This window comes from Homalodisca vitripennis, unplaced genomic scaffold, assembly GCF_021130785.1.
Source record: "Homalodisca vitripennis isolate AUS2020 unplaced genomic scaffold, UT_GWSS_2.1 ScUCBcl_24;HRSCAF=613, whole genome shotgun sequence".
Taxonomy (NCBI): Eukaryota; Metazoa; Arthropoda; class Insecta; order Hemiptera; family Cicadellidae; genus Homalodisca; species Homalodisca vitripennis.
Window position 1 is genome coordinate 150,267 of NW_025776144.1, and position 25,612 is coordinate 175,878.

At 31.5% G+C, this 25,612-nt stretch overlaps 1 protein-coding gene across 1 annotated transcript; it reads left to right on the forward strand.

The window, feature by feature from the left end:
- Positions 1–21,173: 21,173 nt before the first annotated feature.
- On the forward strand, positions 21,174–25,213 carry LOC124370138. The gene is made up of 4 exons (XM_046828429.1): positions 21,174–21,384; positions 22,017–22,160; positions 22,704–22,778; positions 25,028–25,213. The coding sequence occupies exons 1-4, from the start codon at positions 21,316–21,318 to the stop codon at positions 25,178–25,180; spliced, it is 441 nt and encodes a 146-aa protein (XP_046684385.1). The 5' UTR covers positions 21,174–21,315; the 3' UTR covers positions 25,181–25,213.
- The last annotated feature ends 399 nt before the right edge of the window (positions 25,214–25,612 follow it).

Sequence of the window (25,612 nt, forward strand, 5' to 3'; positions counted from 1 at the left end):
AACTTTAAATTTTTTTATGTTCAGCTTAGTAAATTATCTTTAGATTTATTTTCGGAAATAAAATCTTAAATAAATTTAAGTAATAGACGTTTCTATACAAGTTCTGACAATATCAATATATTTCTGAAACAGAGTGTAAAAAGCCCCGCACTGGCTTGGCGAACGATTACAGGTAAAGCAATAAAACTAGGTCCATCATTACTGCACCTATAAATATTTTTTTTTGTGTAACTATTTTTGTCATGTCAAGGGGATGGGCTGCAAGGAGTCAGAAGAAAACCTTAAATGAGAGCATAGGTCAAGTAGTACATCAAATTAAAGGTTTTTATTAGTAGAGTACAATGCCGCAAACTCGACCACAAAGGGTTTACTCCTTAAAAAATTACGCTGGTTCAAAGTTTGAAAACATTTAAAATGTAGGTCCTGTTCTAGGTTGTTTATTATTCTTGTCTTGGCTCATGTTGTGAAAGTTAAACTTAATAATGAATATTAATTGGACTTATGAAATAGTTGTTAAGGTATTTAGTGACTCGAACTTTAAACTGGTGTAATTTATTAACGAATAAACACTTTGAGGTCAGATTTGGGGCATTATTACTCTACTAATTTAGTACCTTTAATTTGATGTATCACTCAGCCTATGGTTTCATTTAAGATTTCCGTCTGACTCCTTGCGGGCCATCCTCCTGACATAATAAACATATATAAAATATACATTTATAGGTGCAGTAATGATGTACCAAGTTTTATTGATTTACCTGTAATCGTTCAGAAATTATGAAGCCCGTGTGGAAATTCTTTTATACCCTGTTTAGTAATCTAATGGGATATTTCGCTCTGTATAAGTGTGTTTGTTTTAATCAATCACGTAAAATCTGCAGAAATGATTATACTGAAATTTTTCATGGACTAAATACAGTTAAAAACATAACGAGTTTTACTCCGGGCTACGCCCCATTGTTTCATGACATTTGATTTAATTAATCTAAACTTAAATCTCGATTTGTTTACATTTTTGGTCTTGAAAGCCCAGCGTAAGCTTGATATTAAAAAAACTTGTTATTTTGAACTCCTCTACAACTGCTGCTGATCATATAGTAAGAAAATGTCCGAACAATAACTTTGAAAGGTTCGGTGTTAACTATCCTCTCGAAACTGAAACTAAAATTAATTAAATCCAGTTCTATTTCTACCGTTGAGATGTTCAGTTTTATGCGCCACCTATTTACTCGAAAACGCAATTAAAATCAATTAAATAAACTTTTAATTCCCCTGCTGTATGTGACTTATTTGCCACCCATTTACTTCAAAACAAAATTTTCATTTAATACATCAACTTTTACAGCTTCTTGTTCAAGATATTTTATCACAAATAATCTCGTTTTAAGATTGGGTCCGTTATATAATCCATGTATTTCCCAGTCTGTTGTGTTACCACATAGTTTTTAACTATGTAGGCTAAACATTTTGGTATATATTCTTCATGGTATATGCTGAATGAAAGTTTTATATCAATTAACTATTGGATTTAGATTATTTCACCTATTTCACTTTTAAATATCAGTTTCAATGATTAATTTATATCTGGAAATCATAACCGAAAATAAAAAAAATGCCTTAAATCAAAATATAGGCTACGTTATTAAATAAATGTTTCCAAATTATATGCTTGTTAATTTCGTGGATGAGAAAATCATATTTAACTTATGCCTCAAAAACTTTGGTGTTTAATAAAGCCTTGCGAGCAGAGCTAAAGGACTATTTCGTTAAAGGCTAAATTTGTCTTCAAAACTAAAGTAATTCTTTCCAAGTTTTATATCTCAACTAATGAGAACCTCCAAGAGGCTGGGTAACTTCTATACAAAAAATGTCTGTGTGTTGATCCAAGGTGAGACGATAATGCTGGCACTCAAGGAAATTGGTTGTTTGTAAATAAATTATTTAAGAATCTTTCAAGGTATTCTAAACTCCTGGTCGATGTAGACTTATATATTTAACTTTTTTTTCTTGCTATACTATAAGAAGCGGTTTATCTCCTTTAAATTTATGAATGCGTTGCTTTTAAAAGAGCTTGTACTTCGCAATATCGTTACCATAATTAATGCATTGCTCTTACAAATGTATGTCAAAATATTATACTCTTAAAATTGTATGTGCCATTAGTGCGTTCAATCTGCACTAGATATCCTTCACGATTAGCTGTAATCAAACTTTTTGCCAGTTTTCGCTTCCAGAAACGATCAAATTTCTGTGGTTAACCTTTTTAACACCAAATATTCGGAAACTATTTTTATCACTTCTTGAAAAAGTGCAATATGTGTTCTAGGGTTTTTATCGTTCACAGGGTATTGAAATAAAAATAGCCAAAAACTATAATTAAAGAAAACTATATAAGTCAGAGTAAATTTTACTCGAAGGCTAATCAGTATTGAGTACTTGAACCTTACCCAATATACGTCAACACACGGTTTGGATTGATACAAAATGTTTATAAACTGATAATAAATCACAATTAATGTTGCACAAGTTAGAATAATGTTCAGTCAAAGATATGCCAGATCGGTATTGCCTATTTTTATCGTATCCAATATACTCTATCACACCGTTTAGATTGATGTAATCACATTTTGATGCTAGTAGCAAATAGAAAGTAATATTGTACAAGTTAGACTAAAGTTCAGCCAAAGATAAGTATTTGTACTGTATCCAATATACTTCAACATTCGGTTTAGATTGATGTAATCACATTTTGATGGTGGCAGTGAATTGAAAGTAATATTGTACACGTCAGAGTGATGTTCAGTCAAAGTAAAGCTTGATTGTTGTTGCGTATTTGTACTGTATCCAATATACCCGTACTCTAACACGAGGGTTTTTGTGAATGTTGAGTTGAGCTCCAGTTCACCTTTTTATTGCTGCTCCTTGACTATGCCGTACATCAATATATGTGTTCTAATGCATTTATAAAATTTTTTTTACAATAAGACTTGTTGGTTTTAAAACTTATTTACTCTTGAAACATAATCTGATATACTATTAAATATTTAGCACACACATATTTCCTTTGCAGTTGCGGCTGCAGTATATAAGTAGTCAACAACTTATGGCATCTACAGGTATACTATAGCAGAATTCTTTAAAGTTTACAACATGGTTTTAGTTAGATACATTTCTTAGTTAAATATTTAACTTGAATGTCTACAATGTTTCAATACAACATTGAACTATATTTGGACTTCAATATTGGCGCATTTCTGGTTTAAATGGAATGCTTTGAAAGTTATAAGTTAGAATCACTCCAAAAGAAATAAAACTTTTAAAAATATTAACAATAATAATTTGTTTTGCAAATGCGGAAAATATTGATCAGTACTTAAAATAGAACTAACAAAATTCTATATATATATATATATATATATATATATATATATATATAATCGTATATACATAGATATATTTAGAACAAAAATTATTACTTGCCTGAAACGTTATCTCGAAAATATAAATCTATAAATGTCAGTAATATGACTAAATGTGCCGTAACAGGCTTCGATAAATCTCGAGGTCAGGAGGGATGTCTTTAGTGGAATGGTATCGCTTTATGTGATAAGGTACCTTGACCTTAAATGTCAGTAAAAAGTGTTAACAGTTAGCTGTATCCATGCCAGGAGTGCTGCTGTGGGCGTATCATTGACTGCATGTCGACTGAAGAGATATATGTACCACTCGATCTAAGCTATGAGGAAATGAGCTTTCATACAAATCCCAAGTCAATACCTCAAATCATTTTTGAGATATGATGAGGACAGCAAAGCTTTGCAAACGCTCAGTAAAATTGTATGGATCAAGATATGCCATTATATAACATCTATGATGCATATATATTATATAAATCAGCGTTGCAAAAGTCTATTGCTTGTTTCGATCTCGAGATTTTCTTTGCACTTCCGAGAGTCTGTCTTATAAGATACACTTTTATAGTCCTCCGAGTGGTAGACTTTTATAAAAATCCACCTAAAAATTCAAGGACTAAACTTTAACATGATTGTTTACGATTGCTTAAGTTAAAACACTATAATTGATACCAGTATTAAGATACAATTTAAAGTAGAAATTGATTATTATTGGTGTTTTCATGCTGTTATTTCTCATTTGAACAACAAATCTCGGAGAAAGATAATTGTAAATGACATAAACCCGAATAGTTAGATTTGGGTTGTTACTCTCGGAATACCAACAGGTTCTAATAAGGACATCAAATTACGGAAAGAGGGATTAATATTAAAAGTAATATGTTATTTTTCAGCGTTTTCTGACCTAAACTCATTATCTGCTTAAATTTGTACAAATTCATAAATTTTACTTCAAAATAAGGTAATTAATAAAGATATAACATATGCGTTTTCGGTAAATGAGCTCTGTATCGTAAAACATTTATTCTAGAACTATAATGTATATTCAGGTATCTTCTAAGACTCTAAATCAGATGAAAATTTGATTCTAGGTCGTTGCTTACTTAACTCGTGCAAATAAGAAGCTATAATCAATAGATTTTTTCAGCCTTTTTCAAAATACTCTCAGTTATTACTGAATTAAGGTCAATTTACACTCACCACAAGCTAATGTTTGGTTTAGGTAAAGTCTTATTTAACATACCTGAGTATTTTTTACAATAAATAGTTCAGCTAATACAATATTTGGTGTGCATTATTCTCTTTACACTCATCACAAGCTAATTTTGGGTATAGGTAAAATCTCATTAAACATACACGTGTACTTGTCACAGTAAATAGTTTACCCAAAGAAATATTCTGTATGTATTTGTCCCTTTATATTTATCACATCCTAAAGCTTGGTTTTGGTAGTCTTATTAAACATACATAAGTAGGCCACTGTATTTGTCACAATAAACAGTTTACATAGAACAATATTTTTTATGTGTTAGACATACACTAATAAAATATAATTTATGTAATTTATAACTTATTTTGTTACTAATGCAACGTATATAATACTGAATTAACATTATTACTAAAAATACTAATCTTATTATATGTATAAGAAAATTATAGATTACATTTTATTAAAATGTTAATGTTACTAGTGCTATGCTGTTAAATGGGGAGATGTATTTAGAAAATATATTTACATGTTTTAGAACATGAGTTACACGTACGAAGTTTTAATTCTGGAATGTATTAAACATTCGAACAACAAAGGCTCGAACAACAAACTGATACAGGATTACCTGTAGTAAATTGTTTAAATATATAACTAAATATAATTTTTAATAGTCTTTTGTCAATAATATACGATATGATGAGGGATTTTTACGCACTTTACATTCATGTCTCTCGATGTCCCAGATTTGCCAGATAGGTCTAGTTTGTACTACTGCTGAGCCTATAAGCCGATCACTCAATCTCATATACAGTTCTAACATCCCTGTAGAGCTCACGTATCATGAAACCGTATTTGTGTTAGTTCAAGTACTCCGTGTTACCTTGTCTGTACTACTGCTGAGCCTATAAGCCGATCACTCAATCTCATATACAGTTTTTACATCCCTTTAGAGCTCACGTGTCATGAAACAGTATTTGCTCTAGTTCAAGCACTCCTTGATACCTGGTTGAGGATATTACTGTAGTTATAAATTTCCCACGTAAAATTCTACGTACCAAATGTTTACAGTTATGTACGTTTAAAACCATTATAAAGCTTATAATTCTGTTTATTTTAGAAACTTTCTTATTTTCGTTCAGCACATTTGATATAGAAGTTTAAACAATAACGACCGAAAAACCCAATTATCTCATATCACAATTCGTCCTCAGTCGTGAATATGAGGAAATATTGATTTAGTTTTTAGAAATAGGCTACATATGTAACCTGTTTCCAACAGAAATATGCAATAATATCTACAACTATTACTTCACCTAATTTTATCTTTTTACTAAATAACTAGTTAAATAGCCTAGTTGAAAACAGAATTTTACGATATATTTTGTTATGAACACTTTCATAAATGCTTCTGTATAACGTTAATCTGTTTAATATTTAATAAATTATTTCTATTTTTCCTTCCTTCAGAAAATAACTATTAAGAACTGTATTCTTTATGTACTAGAATACATGCAAAATTTCGTTAAGATGCTTGGATGTTTGCATGTTTGGAAGTCTGGGTATTTGGATGTTTGATACTTCCAACCTACTACTAAAACCCAGTAGACGGAGTTTGTAGAAATTAGGCATGTACTTTACTGAGGCATAGATCAAACATATGCTATTGTTTATTCGTAAATACCACTCGAAACACTTTTAAAAACCATTTGAAGAAATTATACTTACTGTAAGAAAAGACATAATTTGTGACAGGTATTAGAGTTGCAGACACGCAATATAATATTATTTTGTATTTTCATGAATAAATGTCAGCTGTGTAATGCATGACAAATGTCAAATAATATGAATAGTATTATCAAACACGTAGGTTACTTAGATTGTGTGATGCGGCATATTTACAGTAGGTGAAGCAACAAAATGAAAGGACGGGGCATTAACACAATTCAAGATAACATTCTCTCTGTAATTACATGTGGCCGCAATGAGTCCATGACTATAGCAAGTTCTCTTACTGCTTCTTCCTGGGCCACAAGTATGCGCTGAAAATTCGTACCCTAAACGAGGAGACCATAGAGGAGGTTGGATTCAAATAAGGCATAGTTAACTGTCTTGGCTATGTCACTGACTACTTTTATTGTTTAACGGTATACAAGCTAGTACTTAGTTCCCTAAACAGGATGCCAATGTAAGATGTCCACAACGGTTACGCGCCTTCACTATACTGTGACGTTCGTGAGGGTAATGTTTTCTGAATACAGAAAAGATGTACACACGGTGGCCCGGCTGATTACGGACAGCAGGAGAGGCTGCTAGAGACTTTCATCATGCAAGTACTCCGCAGGACTGAAGTGGAGAGCGTGGTCACATCTTTAGGATAAAAATGGACTTTTAGAGGAGAGAACGGTTTAGGCCTAAAATAGGAAGCTTTGGTATCATGGGGCGTTGAGAAGTTGAAAATTAACATCCTCAACGTGAGAGCATTCAATGTTTAGGAACTGTATGATTTCCTGAAAAGTGGGGAGGATGTTAACCTAATCACCTTCAATATGCGTGGGCAGAGAGTGTTCCAGTTTATTTTTTTCATCAACCTGTGATCAAGTTTTCGCAAAAAATATACAGAAAGGACAATGTTATTTGCAGTAATATATTACTGCTGGGCTTTAGGAGCTTCAGTATATTCATATAACGAGTTGGAAAAAGCACGAATTGCCTTTACAGCTCCATCTAACACACTAGGGCGGTTTATGACGTCAATAAGACGTAGGTCAGTAAGGCTACAAGAGTTATTATATCGTTCACGCAGTGAGTTAAACATTATAAAGTAGTTAGAGGCTGTGAGATTTAGAGATTCTACTAAATTAAAAGGGTCACCTGATGAGACAGACTTAGTTTTAAGATAGTAAAACTTAGTTACATGGGATAAACTAGAGTTCCGGTGGATAATGGAGTCAAACTAGTTCAAAAACAAGATTGTAGAGGAAACCTGTCAAAGTGGTTCAGGTCTAATTTGGTCAGTTTAATATTATGAATGAATATAACAGGCAGCTCATGCTGACCTTGGGAGAGTACTCCGAGGGAGACTGAGCAACAGGTTCTATAAGCACTTCAAACACACTATGCATCTGTACAAGTAAGTCATTAGTTTGATCCACATCCTGAGAGCTCATAGTTTCAAGTCCTTTTAGAGATCTACGCACTGTGGTCTTAAGAGTGCAAAGTTGAACTTGAATGAGGTATGGAGCGAGGCTTTAATCTTTGACACAAGCTCACTAATTTTAATAAGTCATCCCTTAATAGAATCATTCAAATTACGGTAAGACTTTAGCTTCAGTCCACAAAGTATGCTGAGCAATATTTGATATGGTAAAAGACATAATATTTATTTTGAAACACACTGGTTGGATTCACGATTTGATTGTTTCATAAACGTTTTACTAGATTATCCTGTTAACTAAATCCGAACAGACTGGCATTTGTAATTTTCAACACTGTTTATTGAGTTAAACTCTCCAATTTCCACGGAAGCTTTGTTGCTGTATTCCTTCTTATTATTTTACACGTAATCCTAAACCTACTATTAAGTTATATAGTTAAATAAGTAATTAGATTCCTTAACCCAAATAATTATTTACTTTACAATTTTATATTTAATTTGAATTAAAATAGATAATTGTATTTTTTTATATGTATCAAACTGTGTCATCGAAAGGCAATTTAAAGTACGAGATTACTAATAAATGTCTACTATCCGATTAATCGGACGACTAAACAACGGACTAAACGGATTAATAAAACGCCGACTAAATAACAAACTATATTTTTCAGTATTGTAATTTTATGGAAATACTAAACGCTTGATTTCTTTTAAACTTAAACTTTTATAAATACTTAAATAATTAGTGTAATACATTATAAAATTATTATTTTATAGAAGCTCAAATCTGTGATTATTGCATTTGTTTTAGGTTATTATAAAGCACTTCATTTCACTTGTAAATAAAGTAAACTCAACCTACACACTGCACAGGTAAACACAAATTTTATAATGAACGAGAAAGTGTCTAACTTTCAAGTGTTAAACAGCACATCGTAAGTAATCAGTATTTACTGTGTGTTCTTCACGGTGGGTAGTGCATTTTATCATATATACCACAACGGTACCAAGTGTCTAACTTTCAAGTGTACAACAGCGCACCGTAAGTAATCAGTATTTACTGTGTGTTCTTGACAGTGGGATGTGTATTTTATCCTATATACCACAACGGTACAAAGTGTCTAACTTTCAAGTGTACAACAGCGCACCGTAAGTAATCAGTATTTACTGTGTGTTCTTGACAGTGGGATGTGTATTTTATCATATATACCACAACGGTACAAAGTGTCTAACTTTCAAGTGTACAACAGCGCACCGTAAGTAATCAGTATTTACTGTGTGTTTCTTGACAGTGGGATGTGTATTTTATCATATATACCACAACGGTACAAAGTGTCTAACTTTCAAGTGTACAACAGCGCACCGTAAGTAATCAGTATTTACTGTGTGTTCTTGACAGTGGGATGTGTATTTTATCATATATACCACAACGGTACAAAGTGTCTAACTTTCAAGTGTACAACAGCGCACCGTAAGTAATCAGTATTTACTGTGTGTTCTTGACAGTGGGATGTGTATTTTATCCTATATACCACAACGGTACAAAGTGTCTAACTTTCAAGTGTACAACAGCGCACCGTAAGTAATCAGTATTTACTGTGTGTTCTTGACAGTGGGATGTGTATTTTATTCTATATACCACAACGGTACAAAGTGTCTAACTTTCAAGTGTACAACAGCGCACCGTAAGTAATCAGTATTTACTGTGTGTTCTTGACAGTGGGATGTGTATTTTATCATATATACCACAACGGTACAAAGTGTCTAACTTTCAAGTGTACAACAGCGCACCGTAAGTAATCAGTATTTACTGTGTGTTCTTGACAGTGGGATGTGTATTTTATCATATATACCACAACGGTACAAAGTGTCTAACTTTCAAGTGTACAACAGCGCACCGTAAGTAATCAGTATTTACTGTGTGTTCTTGACAGTGGGATGTGTATTTTATCATATATACCACAACGGTACAAAGTGTCTAACTTTCAAGTGTACAACAGCGCACCGTAAGTAATCAGTATTTACTGTGTGTTCTTGACAGTGGGATGTGTATTTTATCCTATATACCACAACGGTACAAAGTGTCTAACTTTCAAGTGTACAACAGCGCACCGTAAGTAATCAGTATTTACTGTGTGTTCTTGACAGTGGGATGTGTATTTTATCCTATATACCACAACGGTACAAAGTGTCTAACTTTCAAGTGTACAACAGCGCACCGTAAGTAATCAGTATTTACTGTGTGTTCTTGACAGTGGGTTGTGTACTTTATTCATATATACCACAACGGTACACATCTTTAACAGTACGATCGAGAAAATTTATGGACTATCAAATTACTTTTTCAAATTTACGTAGTCTTTTTACTAATTCTGAAAATTGATTGAGGTGACATATGACTAATCCAACTATACTCTGAAAGATTATAGTTTTAATGTTGTACCGTGACATTATAATTTATAAGAAGTTAAGCATTAACGATTGGCAGAGTGTTTTTATTAAAATATTATTATTACCTAATTAATAGTCTCAAATAGTGTGAGCCAAACCTGTATGACAACAACTGAATTTCCATGTTTCGAGAGCTTGTGTTTGTCTGTCAACAAGACTAGTGAAATGTATCATCATAGAATTCATTCTTCTCAACGTAGAAGTAAAATTTCGTGCAAATATAGATAAATATTTCTCGATATATCATGCAGCATGATACATTAATATTTTCCTCATTAAATTGAGTTTCGTATAATCAATTTTTTGTGTTTTTAGGATAGTTAGGCTACGTGTGTTTAATGTGTCACTTGTTAAAATCTAAAATGAGTGTTCTGAGTTTGTTTACATATTCGCTAACGCTTAGCCACATTCTATGGAGTGACGTGCACGATCATTGAACTCAGTGTTCCTCATGTATAATGAATGCACAATGCAGTCTATAGGTTATTTATTTAGAGATACCGTATGGTCACAGAGACAGATAGACAGACAGAGAGAAATGAAATATGTACAGCCTTACGAATGATAGACTTCGCTAAAGCTCAGCCAATTAAAACTTTACCACTTAATCTTTAAGCACTTAACGTATTCAAGGCGTGTACGCTTATGTGCTATGTAAACTCTGTAAAGAAATAAATTTTATCTAGGCAGTGTATGGTGTTCGTTACTGTATATACATTAATGACTATTTATTTCGTACTTTTCATTTATGTAATTATAAGCGAAAGAAATGAATTAAAACTTTATACATTTTAGGAAAATATTTATAAAGTTAGATATTTTTGAAACCTTTATTTACTGTCGTAAACAACTATTGGCTATCCACAAACTCAGTAACGAGATCACGTAATTTACACCTAGAGCCTAAAAGGCCATCGATCGACAAAAATATTGCACAAGTAAACTTTCCTTTTACGGAGATCAGTGATTGAATGTTAGTTTGCATGTAAGTTTAATTCATTTAAAGATTAGTTGACGGAATAATATTGAGCCCGACTCCTTGATATAAACTCAGTAATAATTTTATAATAATAGTGGTTAAAATGTAGCAAAACATACTTGAAATATAATAATATTATACATATTAGTACAACCCGTTTAAGAGTTATTTATATAAGACTGTGAGTAATACGCTGTACAAATTAACGTGCTCTTGTTGATCCAAAGTTGCAACACAGAACACTCTGATGGGTAATCGCCAGAGAAATCCAGACACTGTCGCTGACACATGACGCTTTGAATAAATAATGACTCTTCCATTACGATGTATGGCCGAAGTGTGCGTCTGCCTCCTCCTTCATGTGGTGCCTCCTCCTCCTTTACTGCGCTTTGTGTCATCAGAATGGCAGAAAAAACATCAGAAAAAAAACTCAGCTATTCAATTTCTTACCGGTATCATGGCCATAAAATCCAGAACAAAAGAGTAATGCCGAGTGAGTATGCACTTGATTTAAGGACTGTTTAAAAAAATTCATATTGTATTATCTTGCAATTCTAAATTTTAAAACTCATTTTCAATGTGCGCGCGATTCCTTCTCAAACCTTCGTCAAAAGAACCATGAGAGTCGGACAGTAGGTCCCAAGGTGAGACCCTGGACCCAGTGTTCGCCTCTGAAGAAGTAGATGAGAAATAGCTTCGACAGTTTTATGACCATCAGCCCCCCCGCCCATCCTGACCAGCTGTGTACAACATGTGTCCGTAGTGGCCTTAGTTCTATGCAGTGTTATCGTTTTGTTTTATTCTCTCCAGTCTGGAATTACAGATAAATTATTGGTTTTATGATGTAAAGAGTATTTTTTTCAAGTGTAGTCTTATGAGAGGTCCTCACCACACATTTTAATCCTAAATGTTTGGGTGTATGTTTAATATTATGTTACAAGGACTTTTGACACTTTAATAAAATAGATAACAATCTTAAAACGAAAGGTAAATTTGGGTCTAATTATTTTAAGGACTTCAAAATAGTTGGAACATCATTGCTAAACAAAGTCATAGTATGTACTGATTTGTAAAATGAGGAGTTCGTAAAGAAACTATTGCCACACTATCGTGATTGTATAATAAATTTAATAGAATTTTAAAACTATTGTTGTAAAGTCTGTATCCTTCTCAAGAACCAGAATACGATTTGTACTTTAAGACTTGTTGAAATTAAACAAACCTAATACCACTTAAACATACATGTCAAGTTTCAGAACTCTGTACCAAACTTATGGGGTTTTCTGTATTTTTGAAATTTATCACTATGAAATTGATAGATTTTAATTAAATTTACCACTTACTTCAGATATGAATTTTGATAGGTATAGGTCATATCACGAATACGAAAAACCATCAAGATGTTGCATGCAAAGTTTCAAATCTATTGCTCATTTCATTACGCTACATGCATTAATATGTTACATGTTAAAATTTCATGGTAACTCGTGTAAAAATCTTCACGAACCTTTAGCCAAAGCTCATGCAGTGAGTAACATGCACAATTATTGAACTCGACGATGCCCATACGGAAATGGAGTTTCAAGTATATAGGTCAATCCGTTTGTGAGTCAACATGTGGATTGACAGATAAAAATGTAATTTAATCAGCCTCTCGAGTGACAGGCTAAGCTTTAAACCAAAATAAAGAAGGATTAAAAACCACTTAAATAGATTGTTGTTTTAATGCAAACAATCAAACATTTGTTACATAATGAGACATTGGATCTGGATGTGACGTAGGATTGCATGAGTTGATTATCAACAGTGTACTACCAAATTTCCTCAAAGAGTGTGAAATAAGTCTTAAGATTCGTAATCCTTTTACAAATGCAGTTGGTTTCATAATACGATACATAACAAAACTGAATATAACAACAATAAAGGCTTCTAATGAGTTTAATTAATTTTTAACAATAAGTAACTCTATATATTTCCCATCAGCAGTTGAATTAAGAGATTGAAATGATGGAGGATAATGAAATGATTAATTTTGATGGATACTCTAATGCGTTTACTGACAAATTGAAGAATGATAATGCATTTCTGAGCTACTTTCATCTCATTAGCTTTCTATCAGTTGTTTCAGTTCAACTCATTATCTACTGATGAGAGCGCAGCAATGTTTCAACAACTTTACAATTTAGTCTGAAAAAATTTAGAATTTTAATGTATTTAATATATAATGTGCAGTTGACGAACTATTTACATACTCGTAATCGTATAAAAACTTTATATGCATGTATAAATTGTGTACTTTATATGAAAAAAATGACAAACAAAATATTATGGTTTTAATATTAATATTAGTAATATATTTGTAGTAATTGTTGGAAACAATAGGAAATTAGGCCTAGTGAAAATTTGAATGGAATTTTATACGCACACACAATATTATAAACGAGTTTCTTCTTCTATTTTAGCTTGAAAGTTTGGACAAGTGTAGCTCCTAATCACAGTGGATAATCGCCCTAATATTGTAAACTCCCGTTACATAAATACTTCATTCATGTACTAAGATAGAGAATCAATAGTGAACGTGTAGCTAAAAAGTATACTGCATATGACCGCCATAGCCAGCAATTTTAACGCCTCCCAATATATACATAAGCGAATCGTCGTAGATTGAAAACGAAAGACTTTTTGGAGTGTTTGTATTTACTCAGTGTCACTACTTGAGGTGATATTGCCATTTTCAGAACGGCAGGGCAGTGACTGCCTAAGCAGGAATTTGATTGCCTCTGGCAATAAAGCATTGAATCTATAAACGCCCTGGCACTTTGGTTAGAGTGGGTGACAATCAGTGAAGGTGTACTTGCTAATCTAACATCATGCTAAGAATTACCAAGCATAGAGTTCTGATCTTCTCACAGACAATCAAATTCTCTCCACCCTGCACACCCTCTATTAAAGGGCTTGGTGCTGTGTGTAGAACCATGCACTTGCTAACATTCAGTCAGTCCATTGATAACTGACCTTTCGAAAACTCCCTTTGTCTTAGTTCACCTGATCTCTTTCCATCTGCCAAGATTCATAACAAATATGCAATTGGGAGTCATCTGCATATAAATTAGCAGTGGAATTCTGTATGAAACACTGAAAATTAGATGTGAACAAGTTGTACAGAGTTCGTCTCAGACCTTGCTGAACACCTTTTTCTCATCAACTGTCCATATATTTTACTTCCTAGCCTGGTAACCTGCTGCCTGTCATTTAAGTAAGACTTCATCCAATAGACCACGTTATCACACAATCCATAGTAATACATTTTTGCAAACGACATCTCACAGTGAAATTGAGTCAAAAGCTATAGAATAATCCAGTGGTAATAGAGAAACTAAATCTGCGAAGCATATTATATAATTATTTTTTTTAATAAAAATGAATCGCTGATGTTGCTAAGCGCTAATCTCAGGAAACGGCTAACAGATTTGGCTAATTATTTTTGTCATATTTTGTATTTTATATTAAAAGTTATGAATCTTTGCACATACAGAACTCAAATCCTGTTGGTTGACTTTGGAATGTGATACTATATGGCATTTAAACGTGACTTTCAAAGAAAATGTGGCTAGACACTAACATGCCTTAAATAACTATTTTTTCCCAAACTACAATCCGAATAGCATCAGACTTCTGTCACTTAACAATTATTATAAACGATTATTTTGAAATATTTAGCTTAAATTTAAGGATTTTTCAATCTTTCACCTATACCGAAAGTGCAAGTGCCGGAAGTAGATTTGTTTTACATCAAAGTAGTCTATTGAAGTTTATGCATTGTATCTTTTTTGGGCGGGGATAAAAAGCAAAATGAACATCGTACATCAGAGGTGTTTTTAAATGTAAGTAGATTTTATAAACCTAAATATATTAATTTCCTGGTGCAATAATATAAACTCAACTGTGGAACTGTAAATAAATTAGGCCGTAAGCGAATTTAAACGGCAGGAACTGATACAAATTGACCGCATTAACTTTTCAGTCTTACGTAATAATGTATATTTTATCGATCGGGTTTAAAAAAGCCATCTCTAACTATAATACTTAAAATATAATTAGACCAAAAATAAGCTAAACAGCCGAAAGTTGGCGTTTTTTATCGAGTAAACATTCCAAAATTTATATGTAATATTTTATAAAGGCACAGGGCAGGAAAACTTAAATGTCCGAAAATTTTATTCATCCAAACCAGAAATGCATACTCCTACAAGCGCAAAACCTACAATTGACAAGTTAAAATTACGGTAACATTAAACACTTAATGAATAATGTGGACTATTTTTATTCAGGAAATAAGACATCTGGTATATATTTAAATGAATTTTATGCATGCATAAAAACTGTTACTGTATGGTTTATTGGTATGTTCTACGATAGAATGAGTTTATAAATTATTAAAAAACGTATGAAGCTGAAGCATCACATCTTTTTTCAAGAGGCATGAAAGTGATTCGCTTTAGGAAATAGTCAAGAAAACAAGATTCTCTTTCTTCTGAGATTGTTAGATAATGAGATATCAACAAACAAGATAACATGTAAATAGTGTCTTTTCTGCTTCCCGGCATAAAGAAGCACTTGACACACCATGATATACTGTTGTTATAAAATAGTAAGCCAGTAATATTTTGATTTTAACTCAACCATTCAATATTAAATTATCAATGTGTATTGTATAGTGTATAGACAAATATACAACTCTCGACTGACTGGCATGTATATCACACTCCTAACACTACAAATGTTTTTACAGTTTAAACTTGTGTAGGATATGTATGTAAAAAATTGAAAATAATAACTCCTATGCATATGACGGCTAGATATGATGTAGAAGTCACTGCTCATAACGCGCTGAAACACAATAAAATACTTTAAATATATCTTCAATTAATTTATTTATACTTTACAATAACAATTAGTGGCAGTGGGATCACAAATAAATATCAATTAACGCAGACAACTTATACGTGGAATTGTTAAAACAAGGATCTTTCAGGGTTTATATTTGTTTTCTCGTGCTAAATCCTTTCAATGTATACCAAATATCTAAACATCAGGTGTTGGATAGAACGTCACAAGATCTTTCGGTAATTTTCCATAATTTATTTATACGAGAAATCAGTATTCAAGATTTGCAATCTAATCTCTTCCTCGGATGGTTACGCTTACTTAGCGTTAAATAAACAAAGCTTACAAATGCGGTTTGATGCACTTAAGTCAAAAAGAACAATTTTGTGTATTAACAATTAAGTCATGCACATAGAAAAAACAAACAATAATTATTAGAAGATACTACAAATACAATGTGGCTCAATCTATAGCACGAAAACGAGAATTATTTATCCACAAGAGTTAGTATACCAATTAGAAAAACCAATTTTTAGGAAACATGAAATCTTCCAGATCTACTGATCAGGTGTTGTACCTGAAAGAGTAGACCTGGAGTAGTGGTCAGGGCATATTGCGGTAATTATAAATAAAAAATAAGATACTTTATTTATAAAGAATATTGGATTCATAAGTTTGATGTAATTTATAGTATATGCTTGATTTCATAATGAATTTGGTTATTTTTTAAGTGAAATATTTAAATCTATTTCGCTTAAAACACTTTTTCGAGTATTAATAATGTAAAAATTACATTTATGGTTTACAAAAATTTTTTATTTCAAATATTGACTGGTTTAAAATTATTAATTTTGCCCTTTTTTAGTCAATGAAAACACAGTTTAATTTATATTTAAATAAATTCTACAACAAAATGGATTATGTTTAAAGTACTTTTTAATAAAAATACATTTAAGGGGTCTTTTTTAAATAATTTAATTTAGAGATAATAATAGAGATTTATGTTATAAAAATCAGCTGATTAACTTATTTTAAAATAAAATTGTAGTGTATATGAAATAAATCATGAAACACGTTTCGGACATTACTGTACAAAGAATTATGTTTTGTGTAAGATTATCTAGTTGCATCTCCGACTTGCTCTTAGGTACAGTTACTCTGTTCATGTATTTTCTGTAAGATGTTTTTCACTTTCTCAATAATTGAGTTTAAACTTCTACATACCTTAGGATTAATTTAGTTTTGTTTTAGTATATATATATATATATATATATATATATATATATATATATATATATATATATATATATAATTTCAATAAACATTGAATCACAAAAAGTACTTGCTCCGCCAGGAGTCGAACCCGGATCTCTCACTTGCCGGGTGAATGTGCTACCATTACACATATATATATATATATATACTAAAACAAAATGTATATATATATATATATATATACATATATAGGACTGAAAGTGTGAATTGGGTTTTACAAAAATGCATGAGTGTACTCAAATATTAATGAAATGAGTTTGGATACAGATAAATTATTCAATTGTTCAGGACATTTTAGTATATTTAAATTCTCTACAATAGTGTTAGTTGCTTTCTCCAAAAATGTTTTTCTTTAATTTTTTTAGTATAGGTACCAATATTAAAAAAGGTTTTTCTAAGAAAGACAAAAAAAACCAAAAGGAATTGTAAATATTGTATAACTTTTTTAATTTTTATTCCAAACAGCACAATGTTTTTTACATAAAAAACCAGTATTTATTGGATTACTTCATTATAAAGCGTAATAACAAAACAATCAAAATTCACTTACATGTACAAGCCTCTGGGAGTTAGTTGTATGGGAGATGAGACAAAACTGCTTGTTTCATTCAATTTTGATTATTAAAATGATAATTAAAATAAACTCTTTACATCACAAACAATGAACATTCATTTACATTTAATAATTCACTTTTGAGTCAGTTGTTTATGTATAAATATCAATGTCTAAGCATGTGTCTAATTCTTAAGTACGAAAATTGTCTTGTTCCATGAGGTAGCGGAAGAACTATAATTCATTCCTACAGTTAAACACTAAACATATAAAACACAATACATAGAATGAAAGCAGAAGATTGCAGTGACCGAAATTGAACATATGGCAAAATGTAAACAATAACAAAACAAGCTATTAGTTGTGCTTCCAGTGAGCAAACATAACGAGTCTAAACGGAATAATTGCTTATAAGCATTCACGAGGGCACAAAACTGCGATATAGTGGAAAACAAATAAATACGTGATCGTTAGCGCTAAAAAGAGCACACAGAGTGATTATTCAATCCCGCTCGGCCGCAACGAGTGACGCTCGGTCAAGTTCCCCAATGGGTTAATTAATCGATCTGATAGTTTGTCTGCTTCGGATTTAGAGACATAATTGAGATTGTATTCAGAAATTTGGTTGAGATTTGTAATGCCTTTAAATAGGTTTAAAATTATTATTCTTTCAATGTTTTCTCAATTGATGTAACAACGAAACTCTCCCTAGCCTGTTGACTGGAGCACCACCAGCAGTATACAATAAAATTGCGTTAAAGATCATTCATGTATTGGATCGCATTGTTGTGTTAGTAAATAAAAACACATTATAAGGTACAGATGTACTACGGTATAGTGTTCATTTTACAAACCTAAATAATCGTGACCTCGTCCACATAGCTACCAGTTTCAACATGAATATTCGACACAAATACATATCCCACATATAAAGCGAAATCATACGTTTACCTTTGTAGCCTTGATGAAAGGGTTTAATTATCTATGCCACAAGTGATGTATCATAGTGTTACAAACAATAGATGACAGCCGTACGTTGCGTGTTATGTTGCGGTCACATGAACCTTCATTAGCAGCAGCGGTTCTCTTTGTCCTCTAACATAGCTTTAGCAGATTGTCGTTAAGCCTTTACCTTTTAATACTCGTAGTCTGCCATAACCTCACCAGTTCTTTGATGACTTTGTGTTACCTCCTCTCGGTCGTGCTGTTTTTAATGGTCTTTGGGTTTAATATTTCTTCAACTACAGACGATGAGTTTCTTATACATATATAATGTATCAATAGTCAATCAATATATGTATGTTTTTACATTCTCATAGAAGCCTGTTATTTTTACCATTTATAAAATAGTATACAATAAACAAAATATGAGTACGCCACACCAGGCTTCGCCGAAGTTGCATAAAAATTCTAAATTTATAGATAATTACATTTTAGAAAAGTCTTGAGGATAGATGAACAGCCTGTCATTCTTTTTAATGGAAAAAAACATATTTTGTATACTTCCACATAACATTTGGTCAGACTCAGGTGCTCAGTTGTAGGTCCAGAAAGTTTTTTATTACTTTACACTGTACTGCTTCTATTGTTGTTAACTGCAACACTTGAAAGGAAAAATAAAACTCCTTCAGGCTATTATGTGACCAGAATTGTTCTATAATTTTGATCTATGTAAACAAGATTCATCCAGCTTTGATTTACTCTTAATAAACTTCATTATTCCATTAACTGTGTTAATTTTACATACACATACAACATTAGAGGAAATAAATGCATGTAACTGAACCTCACCTTATGAATTAAATTTATCTGAATTAATTTCTCGACTTAGTGGAAGGCAAGGTAACTTTATAGTCTTGTGACTGTTGAATACTTTTAACATCACCAGAATATAAAAATGTATAAGGTCTTTACATTGACGCACGGTAACATGGTGGCAACAAAATGAAACAAAAGTGGAGTTTTCATATTATTAGTTTATCCTAGATGAACTCAAAATCGTATTGTTACTCCGCATTTTTGTGTTACAAATCAGTGATCTATTTAATACTTTATGTTTCCTTGTTAATTAATTTTTCAGAATTGGTAATTAAAACGGCCTAATTTCGACTGATATTCCACTAACCGTATGGTATAATATAATCTATAAAGCATCTATTAATTTCCTTTTAAATAAAAAGTCCCCAATTGTATCACGTTGACTTCATCCCAAAATTCAACTGACAATTATCTGGTTTGTCCGAATAAACACCAACTTTTTTCAGTTTTAAACTATAATCTCAAATTTCCTGACAATGTTACAAATGCTAAAGTCCCTTTGTTTTTTTTTGCTTTCACTCAAATTATTCTATCGAAAGTTTTGAAATTTTACAAGGAAATTCTTACGGTCTTCGGGATGAATACAAGCCTATTGTTATTTCGAATGTACCTCTAGGCTATTCCGCACAGGCCTTTAAAGTACCGAAAAATGCCATCTTGGTCATTGGTCTTAAAGTTATGAAATATTTATTGAGCTAAAGCAGTGTAGTTAACTTTTACTACACATTTAAACACTATTATGAAAAACAAATTAGTTGTCTTTTGACGAAACTAGGCTTTTCAGAGCTGTGTAGCCTAACTATATATTTATTTTTATCATCGGGAATGAAGAAAAATCAGCTATGGAACAACAAATACTAAGATCGGAGTAAATTACAAAGTCCATAAATATAAACTTTTTGAGACTTTTTTTCTTGTTCGTGGCAACAAAGCATTCTTAACATTGACGTCTGTAATACAATTCCATCGAACCAGAAGTGCTCATACAGCTATAAAACCTACAAAATTGCTTAAGAAGCCAAGGATAACGGCTAGTAAAAATATAAATATTTACGCAATGTCCGTGTTTAAAAGATAACATATTTTACTCAAAAACCAGAATAGAAAGTTTTGAGTCCATCTCATTTTCATCAGTACTAACTTTAATTTTAATATAAAACTTATATGTAGGTTAGAGATGGTATACACTATAAGCTAAATTAAAAAGAAAAAAACTGTGTTAACTTTTGTACCACTAGGGTATACGTAAGACGAAATAATTTTAAGATTTAAAGAAAAATAGGAACTTAAAGAACTTAGGCAATTTCAAACTTGTTTGTCTTTGCTGTAAAGATTACGCCTCCATATGTCGACTTTACCAGTAAAAACTACTAAATGTTTTGTACAGATCAAAGGTGTTTTCAGTTTAGATAAACATATGTTTTTCATGCAAACAGAGCTACTGTAACCAAACGTAAACATGTTTGTTTTCTAAATTACAAGTTAAGTAACAATTTATAGTTGATACAAATTCTAGTAAATCAATTAACTATCTCATTAGTTTTATTAACTTCCTTTTTATTTCTGGTACATATTATGATGGAGATTACAGATAAAAATCAAAATAAAATTTCGGAAGACGCTTCACAAGGCAATATTCCAAATGTAGGTATTTAGAGTTTTATTCTTTATAACTAAGACATGCTGGACTCTACTATCTAGTATTTCAGCACAGAAATGTGTAAATCTGAGCAAGAAAGAACTTGCATAACTTATTTCATGTATATGTAGAGGGTTGTCATTTAACCTAGGTAGTGTTTGAATGTTACAGTCTAAGTGGTCAGAATCTAATTCCCCAAGAATTCAGGTTATAGATATTATAGTTAGTTTGTTCGTTCCTGATAGCCTACCAACTAAAACATTTCAATGCCCAGTTGCTTACGTTATACAAAGATGGTACCGAACTCATGATTTTTCTTGTGTCACACTAAATCATAGGTGAAGCCATTGGCACAGTGTAGTTTATAATAAAGCCAGCGACCTGCAATGTTGGGTTGTTCTTTTATTGTTTTTGCACGAGCTGTTAAAGTGATACAATATTTAAATAAACAACCAATATCATGATATTTATGTGAAACCTGGCGTCTTCATGTGACCAAAGAAAACTATTTAGATACTTAATAAAATATGCCATGTATAGTCCAGTTTTTTGCAGTTTTAAATGTTTATACAGAATGACTTTTAGAGAACTTTATCATAATTATATTTAAATAATAGATATATTTTGTTTTTTGTAGCCAGATATATTCCAAAATAACGGCAACAGAGACACAACCTATGCTAAGACCATGTTAAAGGAATTGCTGAGATTTGACGTTCATCATCGAACTGAAAAGGACTTACGGGAACATGTCTCTCGACTTCACTGTTTGGTTAGAAAGGTATTGTGTCATCTCACAACTGTTTTCACTATAATTGGCCTAAACTAATCAATATATTTTATTATCAAGGGGATGAGTACGCCAAAAACAATCCAATCATGGTTATAACAGTTATTGACACTTTAGTCATAAAAGTGGATACAATCAAAGAAAATACACACGATTTACATTATTATTTTGGTAGCAATGCAGTGTTTTCCATGATAAAGTCCTACCAAGTTAGGAGTTTAATTTTTTGTGAACTGTTGCATTTATTGGATTTTAATGTTTATTGATATTAAATATTAATGTTTAATATCAGTAGATAACAGTATATATCATGCGAATCTACTGGATATACTAGTACAAAGTTAATTGTAATTATAATGTTGAATTAGCTGTTTTTTTTTTTACAAATCTTTATCGTAAAACATAGTCAAATATAGTGTATTGCCAGTTCCATAACGTTCCATTGCGTAAAAGTAAAAGAATTTGATTTATCGAACATTGTATATGATTTGCACAATATTATGTTTTTACAAACATGAAGTACTTATCTTGCAGGTGGTTCTATTGCTGCTGGAGAAAAGTTCTCTTTGCAAAAACTTGGAAGAACAAAGAAAAGTACTTACCCTGCAGGTAGTTTAAAGTGTACAAATCTTAGTTATTGTCTCATCAATTGTGTTATTTTATTTCATCTCTGAATTATTATAATTAATCAACATGATTATTAATACTTACCTTTCAAATTGAATATATATTAAATTGTTTGCTGTACTTTTATGTTGAGAAGTTAAAATTTTTGGTAGATACACGCAACAAACAATATAACTTACACATCATTATTATTTTATGTTTAGACTTTGGCATATTTTGAACTACACTATTACTGAAATATCAGATCTGTTTTATATGTTCCCCTAACGTCGTTTGATTCCTTTCGTATGAACCGCTGCGATAAGACAACACTACAGATTTTTGCTTATTTCAATAGAGGGAAGCTGAGATTACAAGAACATTAGTAATTTCCTTTATCTCTACAATCTAAGCTACTGATGAGACCAATACAAGGTTTGAAACTGAGGATGTACAAAATAATATTTTGTTAACAATGGACTGACCGACATATTTTAAACAATGAACAGAAGAACTTCTTTTATATATAAACCTCTTTTCCAATGCTCCAAGATTCTACATACAGAAGAACTTCTACTCACCTTCTGTTCTCCTTAAAACACCTCAAAATCGAATAAAGTTTTTTACTTATAAATACATGTCGAACATCCACAATTATATCAGAAAATTTTTACTTTAAACTTTTTAATCTCACCTTATTCATTTTAATACTTTAAAAAATGCACGGGGTTTTTTAAATTGCACGATTATTTTGGGATATTATGTACGATTCATAAATACAAATATTTTAAGAAACTAACAATTGCATACTAATTTGATTTATTAATAGTTTTATGATTAGTAAAAGTAAAAGCTAAGAGACAAATGTTTCAAACAATTTGTGGGTATATATTTTAATTTAGAGTCTGATGGTTGGTAACACAGCGACCGCTCGCAGTGTGTTCACCACAACTTCTGTATTTGGAATAACATGCATGAATACAAACCTCACGTGATGTAATATAACTTCCACTCTGGGTAGATATATTTTATTGCATAAAATCAAATCATAGTTTTGTACTTGTTGCTGCTTATTATAAAATAACTTGTTTTCGTTGGGATTTTAGCACGACATGAGAGTTGTGTTACTGCATTAATTCTGTGTAGTGGAGTTGATTGAAAGTACCCTGTAAGCTACAAAGCAATTTGTTTATTCCCTTTATTGGAACAACACTTCCATTAATTTATTTACATACAGTCACCTATTTTCCTAAGTTGTTGGTAATAATTTTTATTATATAACTTTTGTTGATTCCAATGTTTTGTTTGAATGTTATCATATAATACTACCCGCAATGAACATTGCTCTTTAATCGTGCAGTTTATTACACTTGTTAATGTCATCTTAAATACGTCGTCTTTTATTATATATGTAACATAATGATAATAGTATTAAGCAGCAGGTAATTATAAACAAAATCAAAGAGATAACTTTTTCGCACGTTTAACATTTCTACAAAACTACATTACTCCTATTAGGTGTAATTACCGCTTGTATAACATACATACTAACGGTGTCTGATTATAATGTGTTATTGTTCCTTAATGTCAAACATGAGATGATATATTTAGGTGTAATTACCGCTTGTATAACATACATACTAACGGTGTCTGATTATGATGCGTTATCGTTTCTTAATGTCAAACATGGGATGATATATTATTTAGGTGTAATTACCGCTTGTATAACATACATACTAACGGTGTCTGATTATGATGCGTTATCGTTTTCTTAATGTCAAACATGGGATGATATATTATTTAGGTGTAATTACCGCTTGTATAACGTACATAATAACTGTGTCTAATTATGACGCTTTATCGTTACTATTGAAACATGAGTTAATATATTCTTATACCGAGTTGTAACTAATACTAGCCCAGCGTACATGTGATGTGATTTTTAAAATATTTACTTCTAACATTCGTGTCAGTGGATACCTGTTCAAAACATAAGACACATGACCAATTTTATGAAAAATTCATTTTACTTAACTGTCGAATGGGTTCAATTCTATAAAGATGTTATTTACAATGTTTCAAATAACAAATAAGGGGGTGAACATGGCTGTTTTTCAATTGCTGAAAAAACTAAATATAAATATAAAATAAAATAATTAAAAAAAATTTACTTTAATGACCATACTTATTACTACATTATTCATGTAATTTTTTCTCTTAACATTTATCATTGGTGAACAAACGGATTGCAGTGCACCTCGCTGAAGAATCTAGTAGCTGTCACGAAGGACCTGTTGGCTTTGAGAAACACTGAAGTCGAGCAGCTCCATAAAAATAAGAAAATTACGGAGGAAAGAATCTGTTTGGAAAACATTAAGCAACAAAACATTCTTAATACAGTCTGAGTCTACAAGGTAGGTACGATAACTAGGATGTAAAAACGAGTTACTAACTATTGGTTGTGTGATGAATTTAGTGTATTATACTTTGCGTATTGGAGTTAAATTAACGAGCGCTCTTCATTTTTCACTTACGCAATGTTATTAATTCAACTGTGAAAATGTATAGAACTGTGAGCGGACCATCTAGAATCACGTTAAAACTATATTAGAATTTTGTACTCTTTTTGTAGCAAAAAAATAAAATTTTGTATCAATCACTGAAAACAGTTATTAACTATTTAAAATTCGTCTCACAGGTCTACGTTTCGAAATAAAACTAATTTGTCGTAAATTAAATTAAACTACACCATATATTTGCACCACCATATTTTCTTTTTGTACCAGCCAAATTATGGCTCAGGAAAATAAATGCTTTGCATACCACGATGGTAAAGA

Coding starts and splice junctions, on each gene's coding strand:
- LOC124370138 (XM_046828429.1), top strand. CDS start 21,316: ATGATGGAGATTACAGATAAAAATCAAAATAAAATTTCGGAAGACGCT. Junction 22,161..22,703: donor TTCACTGTTTGGTTAGAAAG/GTATTGTGTCAT, acceptor CTTATCTTGCAG/GTGGTTCTATTGCTGCTGGA. Junction 22,779..25,027: donor GAAAAGTACTTACCCTGCAG/GTAGTTTAAAGT, acceptor AACGGATTGCAG/TGCACCTCGCTGAAGAATCT.